Source organism: Primulina huaijiensis, chromosome 16 (genome assembly GCF_012295235.1).
Source record: "Primulina huaijiensis isolate GDHJ02 chromosome 16, ASM1229523v2, whole genome shotgun sequence".
Classification (NCBI taxonomy): domain Eukaryota; kingdom Viridiplantae; phylum Streptophyta; class Magnoliopsida; order Lamiales; family Gesneriaceae; genus Primulina; species Primulina huaijiensis.
Window position 1 is genome coordinate 14802253 of NC_133321.1, and position 13614 is coordinate 14815866.

General features: G+C 33.7%; 2 protein-coding genes and 1 pseudogene across 2 annotated transcripts; all 3 read left to right on the forward strand.

The window, feature by feature from the left end:
- The first annotated feature begins 1353 nt into the window (after positions 1-1353).
- LOC140960917 (uncharacterized) lies at positions 1354-4935 on the forward strand. The gene is made up of 6 exons (XM_073419238.1): positions 1354-1672; positions 1938-2210; positions 3899-4059; positions 4203-4308; positions 4418-4543; positions 4646-4935. The coding sequence occupies exons 1-6, from the start codon at positions 1481-1483 to the stop codon at positions 4778-4780; spliced, it is 993 nt and encodes a 330-aa protein (XP_073275339.1). The 5' UTR covers positions 1354-1480; the 3' UTR covers positions 4781-4935.
- A 714-nt stretch (positions 4936-5649) lies between these two features.
- LOC140961056 (28 kDa ribonucleoprotein, chloroplastic-like) lies at positions 5650-7844 on the forward strand (annotated as a pseudogene).
- A 4011-nt stretch (positions 7845-11855) lies between these two features.
- LOC140961772 (blue copper protein-like) lies at positions 11856-13292 on the forward strand. The gene is made up of 2 exons (XM_073420466.1): positions 11856-12224; positions 12763-13292. The coding sequence occupies exons 1-2, from the start codon at positions 12050-12052 to the stop codon at positions 13185-13187; spliced, it is 600 nt and encodes a 199-aa protein (XP_073276567.1). The 5' UTR covers positions 11856-12049; the 3' UTR covers positions 13188-13292.
- The last annotated feature ends 322 nt before the right edge of the window (positions 13293-13614 follow it).

Below are 13614 nucleotides of genomic sequence, written 5' to 3' on the forward strand. Positions count from 1 at the left end.
AAAAATTTATTTTTATTATTTATAATAACATTATATATTAAATATATAAACAATAAATAAATAAACAATAAAATAAATATTATTACTTTTACTTTTGTTACTTTTTTCTTCTGTTTTGGAGCTTGGAAAAATATGGAGGACTTTTAGAGCTTCGTGCTGATAACGTGTTGTGAAAAAGTAAAAATTTACGATAAAAAGTAAAAATCTCAAACTCTCAAAATTATCACACTACACACTTTATAATAATTTTCTCTCAACTCAATTGTGATTTTCTTCACAAATGAGAGATCTATTTATAGAAAATCTTTACAAATAATCCAAAAAATAAAATCATCATTACCTACATCATCACACACTAATTTTCAATATTTACAACTCTTATTTTCAACATTCAAATATTCAATATTCAAATATTCAACATACACTTTTTAAATATTAATTTTCAACATCTTATACCTCTCACTAATTGTCAATTTTCACTTTCCAGACATTATTTGAATTTTTTTTAAACACCTATTGATTTATTTTTTAAAACTGTATAAATTTAACTAAAGTAATAAAAAAAAACATCCTCAGTATTTATCACAATATCTGAAAAATTATCCTCAATTTATATTTTTCTATGGACAAAAACTTCTGTGAGACAGTCTCACGGGTCGTATTTTGTGAGACGGATATCTTATTTGGGTCATCTATGAAAAAGTATTACTTTTTATGCTAAGAGTATTACTTTTTATCGTGAATATCGGTAAAGTTGACCCGTCTCATAGATAAAGATTCGTGAGACCGTCTCACAAAAAACGTACTCTTTTCTCTGAATCTCACTAAATCTGTCATTTTTACGTTTCATTATTATCTCGGAGTATTTGTTTTATCCAAATACTTTCGTAGCTTATTTTTGTAATGGAACACATGAACCTATAATTTATTGAAGTTTATTAAAAATTCAAAAATATTTAATATGAATCTAGCAATAGAAATTCTGTTAGAATAAATATAATTTTCCGTAAAATAATATCGATATTTTATGCTACACTATTTTCTTAACAGACAAAAACTTGTGTAAGACGGTCTCACTGGTCGTATTTTGTGAGACTGATTTCTTATTTGGGTCATTAATGAAAAAATATTACTTTTTATGCTAAGAATATTATTTTTTATTGTGAATATCAGTAGGACTGATCGTCTCAAAAACAAAAAATCGTGAGACCGTCTAACAAGATACCTACTCTTCTTAACATATATTTTAACAAAGAAACAAATAGTGGATTTAACGATTCAACGGCTAGTTTCTTCGAACATATCCCACCTCCTCTGTGCTCGTGTGGTGTGTATATATATATATATATATATATATATGTATGTATAGTAAAGCGGCCAATTTTTTTTTTTTTTTGCAAGAATCAATCAAACCCAGTGATTTTCCCCAAATTTTTCAATCGCTCTGGGAATCAAACCCTAATCGGTGTTTTTTGCAGCAATGGAACTCCCACAGGAAACGGAAGATTATCTTCGAGAATCAATCGATCACAGCGTAGGCCTCATGGTGTCCTCCAACACTGTGCTTGATAAGCTTCGTGCAGTCGAAGCGGCCAACCTTTGCCTCCGCCAGCAATATCTGTCACTGCAATCCAAGATGAGAGACAAAGACGAAATTATCGAACGGGCTAGGGTTCTTACTCTTATCCCTGATTTTCTCCCTTGTTCACGTCAACTTCTTTGTTCGATTTGGGAAAGACGACGTGTCTTTTAAAGATTTTAGGACTTTATTTATGCTTTTCTCGGACTCATGTTCACTGTTCAAGTTGGGAATAGGATTTAACGTATAAAATTGAACGGGCTAGGGTTTTTACACTCACCCATTGTTTTTCCCCTTCTGCACACACTCGCATTTCGTATGACATGTGTAAAAAAGTTCCGAATTTTTATATTTTCAGGCTGAGGCAAGTATGAATGCAATTGCTTTAAAGAAATTTGTAGATGAAAACCAAAAATTGGCCGTGGAATGCACCAATTTGTTGGAACAGAGCAACAAATGGGAGAGGGAGTGCTTGCTTTACGAGCAAGATCGTGAAGCATTAATGGATTTTGCAAATGAGGCAGATGAGAAAGGCAAGGAAGCTGAGTCTCGCAACCAAGAATTGGTGGAGCAGAACAAGAAATTGTTAGAAGAGTTGCAATTTTTTAAGTTACGGTCTGAGGCACATACGGTAATTCAAGTCATCACTATGTTAAGTCAATGGTGTTGCTTAATTGATCTTAATGATGCATTATATGCTAAGTAAATTGGTGTTCTGAAGCTTTTAGAAGGTTTGACAAACCATTTGGAAAATTTCGTGCCGTTGTCTGTAGCACTCTAGCTGGTAATTTGTTGGATCGTAGAAATATAATTGTTGACAGTTTGTTTTTTAGAAGATTAAAAAAATTGAAATCCTGATGATAATTCCTTATATTCATGATTGAATATGAAGCGAACTTGCTATATCAGACTAGCAATAAATTGTGAATGCCATCAGCACGATTCTCTTCTAAGAAACTTGTTGATCTCATTATGTTTTCACCCAAATTTTTCTCCACTGTGGATTGATTCATTACTGTGTAACCATGCACTGACACGCTTTTTATCGGCCTTTCATCGCAAGTTGAATATCTCTCTTTTTTATGTGGATATTTTTTGGAATCCTTTTTGGTAAGGGAAGCATTATTATGGATGTGCTGTATGTGAGTTGGAATATTATATTCAGACATTGCTTGTTGCGACAGTTTTGTCAAATGAGGATGTTATTACAGTTGAATCCAGTTGCCATTGTCTTCTCTCGTGTTTGAACTTTGAACAACAATGGGCAGGGAGATACCACTTCCATCTTCCTGCTCCCGACTGGCCAAATGTCGACCTTCTCCATTCTACTCCTCTTCCTTGTTATGTTTGAACATTTTTTCAAAACCTGACCTCGAAAATCCCAGGTATGAAACTTTGGAGTTATTTCGACCCAAAATCATCTTGATAACAGGCGTTAGGATGATTACAACATATTTTTGGTCGGTACCACGTGATAGAACCATTTCTCACGCAGCCCTGTAACCAGTTGCCCTTGGGATGTGATCCAACATAGTTCCATCTTAATATTTGTTGTGTGAAACTCCCCCAGTCCCAAGTCCCATCTGTTTTTCGAAAGATGTCATCTATGTTAACTACATAGGTATTTGGTTGAAAATGTGTTGGTTGTGCTGTAAAGGGCTGCCGTATTACAAAGTTTAATTTTTTCTATCAAATCTTATATGCTTTTATAGAACTATTATCCATGTAGTCGATCCGCAACTAGCGAGAATATGCTATGATGATGATGAAAGCTTATATGCTTCTGCAGAACCTTCACCTTCAATGTTCCATTTATTCATTGAAATCGTTCATAAATGACAGGCTGAGGAACTTGGTCTGTCAATGCAAGATCCAAGTGTTTGCTTCTAAGTTATGTAACTTGTATGGTTTCAAAAATCTATAATGTGATCATTTGGGTTGTATGTAATCTTTTGATTTCTTGTGTGCATAGGTTGTTAGTTATTACTTTTAGTCAGCTATGTCGCCTTCATGTTTTTCCCGAATGTACAGTGGATCACAAAACTCCTATGAGACCGTCTCACGAGTCAATTTTGTGAAACAGATCTCCGACCCAACACGAACTATGGAAAAATATTAATTTTATGTCAAAAATATTAGTTTTGATTGTAGATATGAACATGGTCGACCCGTCTCACAGAAGACCTATTCACAATAAATTATGCAGATGGATTTGATTGATTACAATGTGTTACTTAAATGTTCTGGATGTCCACTTCTTTTGATTCTAACAACTCTATTCTTTTGATTCTAACAACTCTATTCTTTTGATTACTGAAGGTTGATGTGCCTGACAATGAACTGCATATGGAACAAGCGTTACTCGATTCACTATTAACTTCTATGTTTGGCAAGGATGATTTTGAAATAACTGCACTTGGCTTTTTGGAGGCAAATAGTGGAATTGAAGTTTGCTCAAAAATACTGAAAATGTGGAGTAGGTGAGACTAATATTTTAAAGAATTCAACCGATGTTAACTAGGAATTTATCAAACAGTATTATCTATTATATCACTTCAGATTTCGATATGCTTTTCTTTCTGCTTTTGTCAAATGATTTCAGAAGTTCCTCTTTTCATTCTAGCCTGAAGCCTGTGACGCAGAAGATTGTAGCAATGGTAGCAGAAATTAAGAACTTGGAAAATAATAAGGATCATTTAAAGGTTAACCTTCATAAAGCTGAAGAGGAGGTATGGCATGTGTATAAAAAATATGAAGTTCATATATGTGTATTACTACACACACACGTGCGTGCATACATGGTCTTCCTTGAAACAAAACAAGTCGTTGCATTTTCAGGTGAACGTTCTGTTTGAAGCATGCAGCAAGCTAGATGAGGAAAACAAAAGGTTGATACGACAACGTAACAGAGAAATGCATATTTCTGCTTCCGACGGAAAGCGCGGGAGTAGTACTTCTGGAAAGGTTAGTAGTACTAGAATGAGACGCACCATCTGTTGCATTGAGTTTACTATTTTTTATCATAGATATTCCGCTGGGGTAAAAGTCAATGAAATTTGTTTGCAGGGGAAACGGAAGTCTAGCCCGAAAACAAGCAGTCCCCTGGAGAAGAAACTTGATTACGGTGACGCTGAATCACAAAGACAGCCACTTTCGCCTCTGCTTTCTAACTCACCCAAATCTAGAACACGCAAGAAGTAGTTCCATATATGTTCTGAATGTTGCTGTATATCCCTGTTTTTTCTTTTGGGTGAATAGTTATTCAAGTTAGGGACATTTATTTGGATGAAATCATGATGCTAAAGTGATTTTGATGTTAAAGAAACAAATTATTTTTCCCCCCTTTTGCTATATGATCTTTGAATAAGTGATCTATATGAAATCACACAAATTTCAAATTATTTCTCCATTTTTTTTATAAGAAAAATAAAACTGCTATAGTTTGCATTTTGATCGAAATAAATTTATATCATGAAAATTCTCAACTCTTAGATGCTTTAATTCCAAAGACACCATCCTAACATTTGCACATAAACAAATTTTATTTAATCAATGATAGATTGTGAAGCATAAAAATGCAATATGGAATGAAAAAAAAATAAAATTTGGATGGATATATTTAATTTGTATAAAGAAATTTGATTAGATAACGGATGTTATAATTGAATTTCAAATCATATCTAGTATAAAATCAAAGTCTAATACAATTAGCAAAATTTTTGCTTAAATGAATAAAAAATATACAATGAGACGAACCAATGATTATGACTACGGTCCAACTCTTCATTAAAAAAAAAAACAAATTAGAATATTGTTCAAAAAAATGAGAGGAAAATGTGTCTTTGTACGTGTCTTTAACTATTTTCTCATATATTAGTAATAAAATAATAATAAAATTATATATGACATATTTATTTGGTTAACATTTTTTAAAAAATATTTAACTGAGCACAACATTGTTTTAAAGAATGTCACAGAGCTCACAAGTCACAAGTAAAGACTTAATTATCAAAACGAACTCATACTGCTCCAATCTGCGGCTCTTCTTTATCCATGTACAGGCCTAACCTCAATCCCAGCCACTCGCTGCACAGAATGCCGTAGAAGAAGAGGCTGATGATAAAGTTTCTAACACGAGGCTGCTTGTTCAGAATGTTCCCTGGACATGCTCTGTTGATGATATTCGTCCCTTCTTTGAAAATCATGGCTCCGTTATTGATATTGAAGTGTTCTTTTTAATCTTTGCTCTCTGTTTGTGTGGGGATATTGAATTTTTAGATTAATATGGGTGGCATGTTTTACTCGTTCACCTAGTATGATACATATATTACTGAGTTTTTATTTGGGAAGATCATGGTTGCTAGCTTCCAATTTGAGGATTTGGGCTCAATTTTATGGGAGAATTTGTTGTTTTCATAATTACGTTTATCACCAAAAAATGCAATCTTTGTTTTTTTTTTTTTTGGGGTCATGTTTTGCCTTACCGAAAGCTTGTTGTTTTATATTTTGTGTTAAACATTATTAAGGGTTCATATTATGATGCTTCTTCTTCCATTTTCTTTTTTGGCGGGATAAAGTTTTCAATGTATAACAAAACAAGAAACAGGGGTCTAGCCTTCGTAACAATGTCTTCGAATGAAGAAGCTGCTGCAGCTCTTAATGATCTCGAATCCAGGGCAAGTGTTTGGGATTTAAAGATTTCGTAAAATACTAATGGATGCCTGCCCGACAGTAATGATACTATTCAGTAATCATTTATCTGTTTTATATCTGTCAAAAAGGAATTCGAGGGTAGAGTCTTGAATCTTAACTGGGGTAGTCCAAAGAAGAAGAAACCTTCATCTCCACCACAACCCAAGCAGTTGCCAGTACACGATTTGTTTGTTGCAAATTTGCCGTGCAAGGGGTAAAGACATGAAGGAATTCTTTAATGCTAATGGTGGGAATGCTGTTTCTGCTGAAGTGATATTTCAAGATAAACCCAGAGGATCGGCGGGGTATGGCTTTGTTTCCTACAACACCGAGGCTGAGGCTTGCAGCACTTGCCACATTTGAAGGGAAGCTAATCACCAATAGTCTTTTACCTACTGTTCGAGGCCTTTTGCTCGGCTCTCATGAATGCAAGCTTTTGGAAAAAGTAGTTTCTAATAATGTGGTGTTAGAGCTGGTGGTCACAAGCTTAAACTCCTGATATGCAAATACCATATTAAAAACCTTGACCAACCACAGCACACCCAACGCGCATGCATGCGTCATGATATTAACTTCAATCTCCGGCATATCTGTGATGATGCATGTTAAAGAATGAAATCATAAACTTTGAACTAGCTTTTGTGAGTTATAATTGAAAAACATTGTTTCTAATGGTCCTATCGGGGTTCGTACAACTTTTGAAGACTTTCGCCTGCAAGAATGGATTTTAATTACATGGGTTGGAGTAAAAACTTCTAAGAAGTTCTTGTGTTGCAGGAGTTTATGGGACGACCAATTCATGCCGCTCGCAGTAGAAGATTTCTGAGACAGGAGACAAAGGTAACCATTGAGTCTGAGAATTTCACCAAGCAATTAGAGAAACTTGATGCAGCGGAGGTTTTATCACTTGGGGCTGAGAGTTTTTACATTTCTCCTTAAGCTCGGCTCTCTTTGTTTAACCATTTTGCCAACGTTTACTTTTTGTTATCCTCTAATATTTTAACTGTATAGTTCAGAACATACATAAGTATTTCGACGTAAGATCATTCATATTTTGGAGCATTGGAGTATAATATATGATCTTCAGCGTTTGCTTTTCTTCTAAATCCCGTAATCCATGTAACCATCAAAATCAAGCTGCAAGGAAGAGAAGCATAGCTATATGGGCATGCCTTTGGTTATAAGGAATCTTGATTCTCACCCTTATCATTTCACAGACAGCATCCATGTTTGGTGTCAAATCTTATGAGGCAATGTAATAGTTGTAGCATTTTCCTCGTAGTAATCCATGGTTAACCATGTGATAACTTGTCTTCGTTTGGGATCCTTGTCCTCTCTCTGTTGTCTTGCGATCTATGTCTTGTGGAATTTTCCATTAAGGCAGTGAATAGTGATTATGTGGCCTGAACTAGCATTTTTACATACCTAAAAAATTTACAACTATACTGGTTGGACTACTAGAAGCTAATTGTGCCTGCCATGATTCCTATTACTTGTACCAGTGTTTTAAGTCCCATCCTGGTTATGGTTCAATGAATAAAACAATTTTGACCCCACTCCAACTACCTTTGCTTCAGTGATAACAGCTTCCGAAATATTCGAAGCTGCACGAAATGAAAGACCCTCATTTGTTATTACTCTGTCCACATTTTGGTTACTGATTAATAAAATTTTAACTTCTAAATAAAAAATTAAAAAGATAAAAAAAATAAGAAAATAGTTTTTTTTTTTAAAAAAACTATAATATAAAAAAAAATTGAATGTACAGTCGTTTTTTCTTGCTCGTTCAGAATCACATATTTGTAACAAAAAAATTAAATTTTTATTGACATTTTTTTTAAAAAAAAGAGTTGACAAAAATTATAAAAGAAAAAGTAATAAGAGAGACTTCATTTTACCACCACAATATATATTTGTAACCAAAAATAAAATTGTAACTTTAAATTGGATTATTAATCACATATTTTAGTATAAAAATATAATTTTGATTTTGAAATAATTAAAATATAAAAATACCAATTTTTTTTTAAAAAAATTTTTTTGATAGTGCATAGCACCCTTTGTTGTGGGGAGCAGAAGATCTTGATCCCATTTTTTTACAGCATTCGAATTCATAAATTTAGTCGCTAGCATATTATAATGTTACCTACATTTAACTTGTTACATTTTAGATTTTGGTTTATTAAATATTCCTAAATCGCATAAGAAAATGCTGATATGTTGTCGAAAAATACTGACATGACACACTGAATATTGTTGACATATTCGACACCACGTCAGCAGTTGGACTAAAATAACCGGAAAATAAAAGTTAGTTCACTAAAATTTGGACGATTAATTAATTGACTAAAAACTCAAAAGTGGACATGTACCATAAAATATGATGACTATGGATTTGAGTTAATATAAATTCTTTAAACATAGTTCAATTGTAATTAATTTATAAATGTATTTCATTATGCTTTGGTGGATCGCAAACTAAGCCTGATAAAAAAAAAACGAAATGGTAAATATTTTAAAAAAAATTATTTTCGATTCATATATAATTTATACTCAAATTTACAATTTCGACGATAAACACGTCATTAATTTTATATACAAATTTGTCTCGATATCAAGACCAACTACCGTAATTAATTTTAGGAAAAATTGATTTTTTGGATACATGATTGTCTTTTTGATATTTTAATCTTTTGTGAAATTGCAATCTTAGTTTGTTATTTTTATTTGTGAAATTTTAGTCTTTTTTCGACAAGACGTTGATGCGGCACCAATGCAACGTATGTAATGACATATCAGCTAACACTTTCGACGAAAAAAAGATTAAAATTGTCAAAAATCAGATAATGCATGACTAAAACTGAATGTTGATAACACATTGAACAACCACCGCAAAGTGACAAAAATAGATAACAAATTTTTCTTAATTTAATAATTATCAATTTAATTATAAGAATTGCAAGTTGCAACGATAATCATGATTCACAAAGAACTTGCACAACTGCTCTTTAACTTAGAAGACTCATTATTTATTAATTCTCATGTTTCTCGATTCTTGTTGAGATCTCTGTGAGAGTAACGATCTAATTAACAATGGAAGCACAGTGAAAATTTATTTTATTTTTTAAAATATAATTAAAAATGGAATCACAGTGGAAACTTATTTTATTTTTTTAAAAAAAATCTGGTACAAAAAAATATGAGTAAGTCTCTTAAAAAAGTGGTTTAATTTGACCCAAAAATTATTTAAAAAAATAACAAAGATGGAATCTTCTAAAACCAATTTTATTGTGAGTAGATATATTGTGAGACAGTTTCATGGATCAATATCTGTGAGACAGGTCGACCGACCTATACCTAGAATTAAATTAAAAATAATAAGTAGGTCTCTTGTGAGACCGTTTCACGAATATTTATTTGTGAGACGGGTCAACCCTACCGATATTCACAATAAAAAGTAATACTCTTAGCATAAAAAGTAATATTTTTTCATAACTGACCCAAATAAGAGATCCGTCTCACAAAATACGACTCGTGAGAGCGTCTCACGCAAGTTTTTGTCAAAAATAATATTTATGATATGGATCGGTTCAGATATGATATATGTTTCACAAAATTAACCATGAGACGATCTTATTAGAGTTTCTGTGTTTTATTTTATTCCCTCCTCTAGCTGATCGGGTGGTAAAATGTATTATATTTACATTTCTATAAATTTTTTTGCTCAAGAAATTATTGATTTTATCTGACAAAATAAAAAGATGCATGGAATGAGGCTAAGCCAAACCTCTAAAAGACACCAAAAGAAAACGTGAGTGAATGAATATACACTAAGCCTAGCAAATATATCTGGTTTTTACAAGAGCACGAATGTATACTAAGTGCCAAAAGTACACGAATAATATCAGTGGATAATAAATTGTTTTTTCCTCTTTTTAGATTCTATAATTTTTTATCTCATGGATTTTATATGAGAAAATAGACAGACACAATGAGATTAGACCAAAACCTCTAAAAATATGTCAAAGAGATCGTGAGGAACATACGACAAGCCTTGTATATCAAGTTTTAGAAAGTCAAAAAATTTGGAGATCCTTGAAATTATGACTTATGAGCGTCAGAGCCTCACTCGCTCGTCGCCACATTTTCTTTCCGATAAATATGAGAACTTGTTTTGATCTAGAGGGAGGAGAAGCAAGAGTGGATGCATAAGTTGTTAAAATTGAGACTTGAACTTAACTCAACTTCAAAAGCTAGTTAAAGAGGAATGATTGTCTAAGTCCATATATATAATTCTCAGTGATTTTATCTAACCGATGTGGGACAATTAACACATCCACTCACGCCTAGGAATGAACATTTGGAGCGTGAAGTTTACAAATGACCCAACTATGGGCAGAACGGGTAGCCCAACTATGGACAGTCCAACACATAACGGTGGAACCTGAGCTCTGATACCATGTTAAGATTGGAACTTATACCTAACTCAACCCAAAAGACAGCTCAAGAGGGATGATTGTCCAAACTCATACATACAAGTCCCAAAAATTTTATCTAACCGATATGAGACAACTAACATAAGTGAATTCCCTTTAAAATGACCAACAATTCAGCATGAATACATATTAGATCCAACCCGATAAATTCATCGCAAGTATAACCCGAATCATTTCGACATATAAAAAAAACCTTTTTGCCATCAAAATCCCCTCAAAAGTCACCAATTCAAATAAATTTTGATAATTATTATAGATAAATTAGCTGAATGATCATTATAGAAACTTGTATTTCTTCTTTTTTAAACATGCAATAGAAAAAGTTTAAGATGAGTTGGGCATGCATGTGGTTGTTTATTTGGTTAGGTGAGCATTTTGTTGGGAATTTGGTATGACTTAATAACTTGTCAAGATAAATTAAAGATTGGAAGGCAAAAAATATATATTTGATAATCAAAACAATATAGTATATTAATTTATATAAGAATATAAAGAGAGACTTAGAGTTGTAATCTTCATTATCTTGTTTTGGTGGAACGCAATGAAACTTGATAAAATTGGTAAAATATATATATATTTTTTTGATTCATAGTTTTTATATATCAAATTTTAAAGTATGCCATGATTTTTAACTATAAACATAGCTTGGAAGGTTGGATTGGTGGCATTGCCTCTATATATCAGGATCACCTACTCTATCTGATAATGGTGTACTTGGCTAATGCTTTATACACCTTGGCTAATGCTTTATGGAAACAAAAGGGTATCTTTTCACTTGCTCTTCTTTCATGTTAGCCCAACTGCTTGTTAGTTAGTTAAACTAACACAATTATTAATTCGCATTTTTAGCAATTTTTGTTGAGTTTTTTTGTAAATGTGACAGTCTAATTAAACAATGGAACCCTGATAGCATTTTATTTTCTAAAAAGAAATAAGTGTCATATATGAAGATTTTCTTGAAAATGCATGACTATGACCATATATATAAAAATGTAAGTGTTATTTTAAACTGGCTAGAAGAAGTGTAGTTGGCCCATAAGAAGAGTGATGGATGGAACATGGGCTATCGTCTAAAACCACTTTACAACCACGCAATGAGCAAAAACAAAAGTTTCTAGTGACCAACTCCATTTTAATTCATTTGTATTCGTATTCCCTGTCTGGCCTATGTATTTGAGTATTATATATATGGCAAGAAAATCTTGCATGCTTTCTCACAACTAATTTCAGAACCCATTATTCACTCGTTCTTGCACCAAGAAGTTCTCAAACCAAATCAAGAATGGCAAATTTTGGTGGTGGGATTTCAAATTTGATTGTTTTGATTATGATTTGTAGTTCAATTCATGGAGTTCCAGCGGCAATATACACTGTCGGGGATTCGTCGGGTTGGTCGATGGGTGGTGGTTATGGAAGCTGGGCTAATGACAAGACCTTCACAGTTGGCGACACCCTTGGTAAGTTCACACGCACACACACACGAACAAATGATGAAAGTTATGGTTCACTTTCCCGTGACTTATTCCCAAAATATTTATGATCTGATAACCCGATCTCGGCTTACCTTGGTCAGTGGAGAGAACCAGACTTGAATTCAATCCGCCGGGTTGGTTTCATTTCACCTGAATGAGTTGGGATGGTCCATGAGGAAGAGTTCACCCAGCCGAGCTCACGGCCGATACAAGCACACTTGAGTTTTTTTTGGGTGTTGGGGGTCTAGTCCAGACGAATGTCCAACTCAAATTAAATTTTTAGAATTTATTTTTCTGAAAATTATAACCTTTGACCCCCTTTATCCATCCCTGTAAATTCTTTTTATTATCGCCCTTGTCTCTAGTTCCATCACATCCCTTCTCCCAAATTTATGGATCCATCCTTACTGAAAAACTATTTATATGTATATATAATGTGTGCGGATGCGGCATATGCATGTCATATAAGTAAATCCACAAGTAAATTGAGGGCTTGACGTGATGAAAACTTACATGCTTGCAGTATTCAACTATGCCTCTGGTCACACTGTGGATGAAGTGAGCTCGAACGACTACAAGACATGTACCGCTGGCAATGCCATAACCACCGATAGCAGCGGTGCAACCACCATCACCCTCAACACTGCTGGTCCACATTACTTCATATGTGGCATACCCAGCCATTGTGGCAGCGGAATGAAGCTTACGGTGAATGTAGTGGCAGCATCTGGTGGTGATTCATCATCCAGAACCACCACTTCTCCACCATCTACCACCGCTGCACCACCTCTGACAACAGATTTTCCGCCATCCACAAGCATTTCACCAGCTCCCACAACCGGTGGTTCCCAACATCTTACTCGACCATCTTCTTCGGCAGTACTTTTCACTCCAAAAGTGGCTGTTCTTTTCACCATTAGCATTGTCGTGTTGAAGTCTTTTCTGTGATAACCTTGGTCAGGATAGAGGCAGTGCTCCCTTTTCGTTATGACTATGCTTTCAGTTCTCTCAGCTTTGATTTTGATTATCTATCAATTAATTCCTTTCTAATAATTTTACTTCCATTTTTGATGAGTACTAATTTTTTTCTTACATACAACACAAGATACCAAAACTTTCGGGTTCGAAAACAACTGAAATTATAACAAAGTCACTCCAAAGTTGGTCATGGTCAATAAAGACACAAAAGGTGATTATGCAAGCATGCTGAGGGAAATCTACTATGTGTCTATGTTCAATAGTTCATTAGCCCATTGTCTATTCTCTAAAGTTTTTATCAATTCTAGCAAAATGAGACCTTCAGCTGCATCCCTCTAATAAATAGACACTGAGCCTATTGATAAGGACGCTCAAATTGACTCTGGAAAAAAACAAA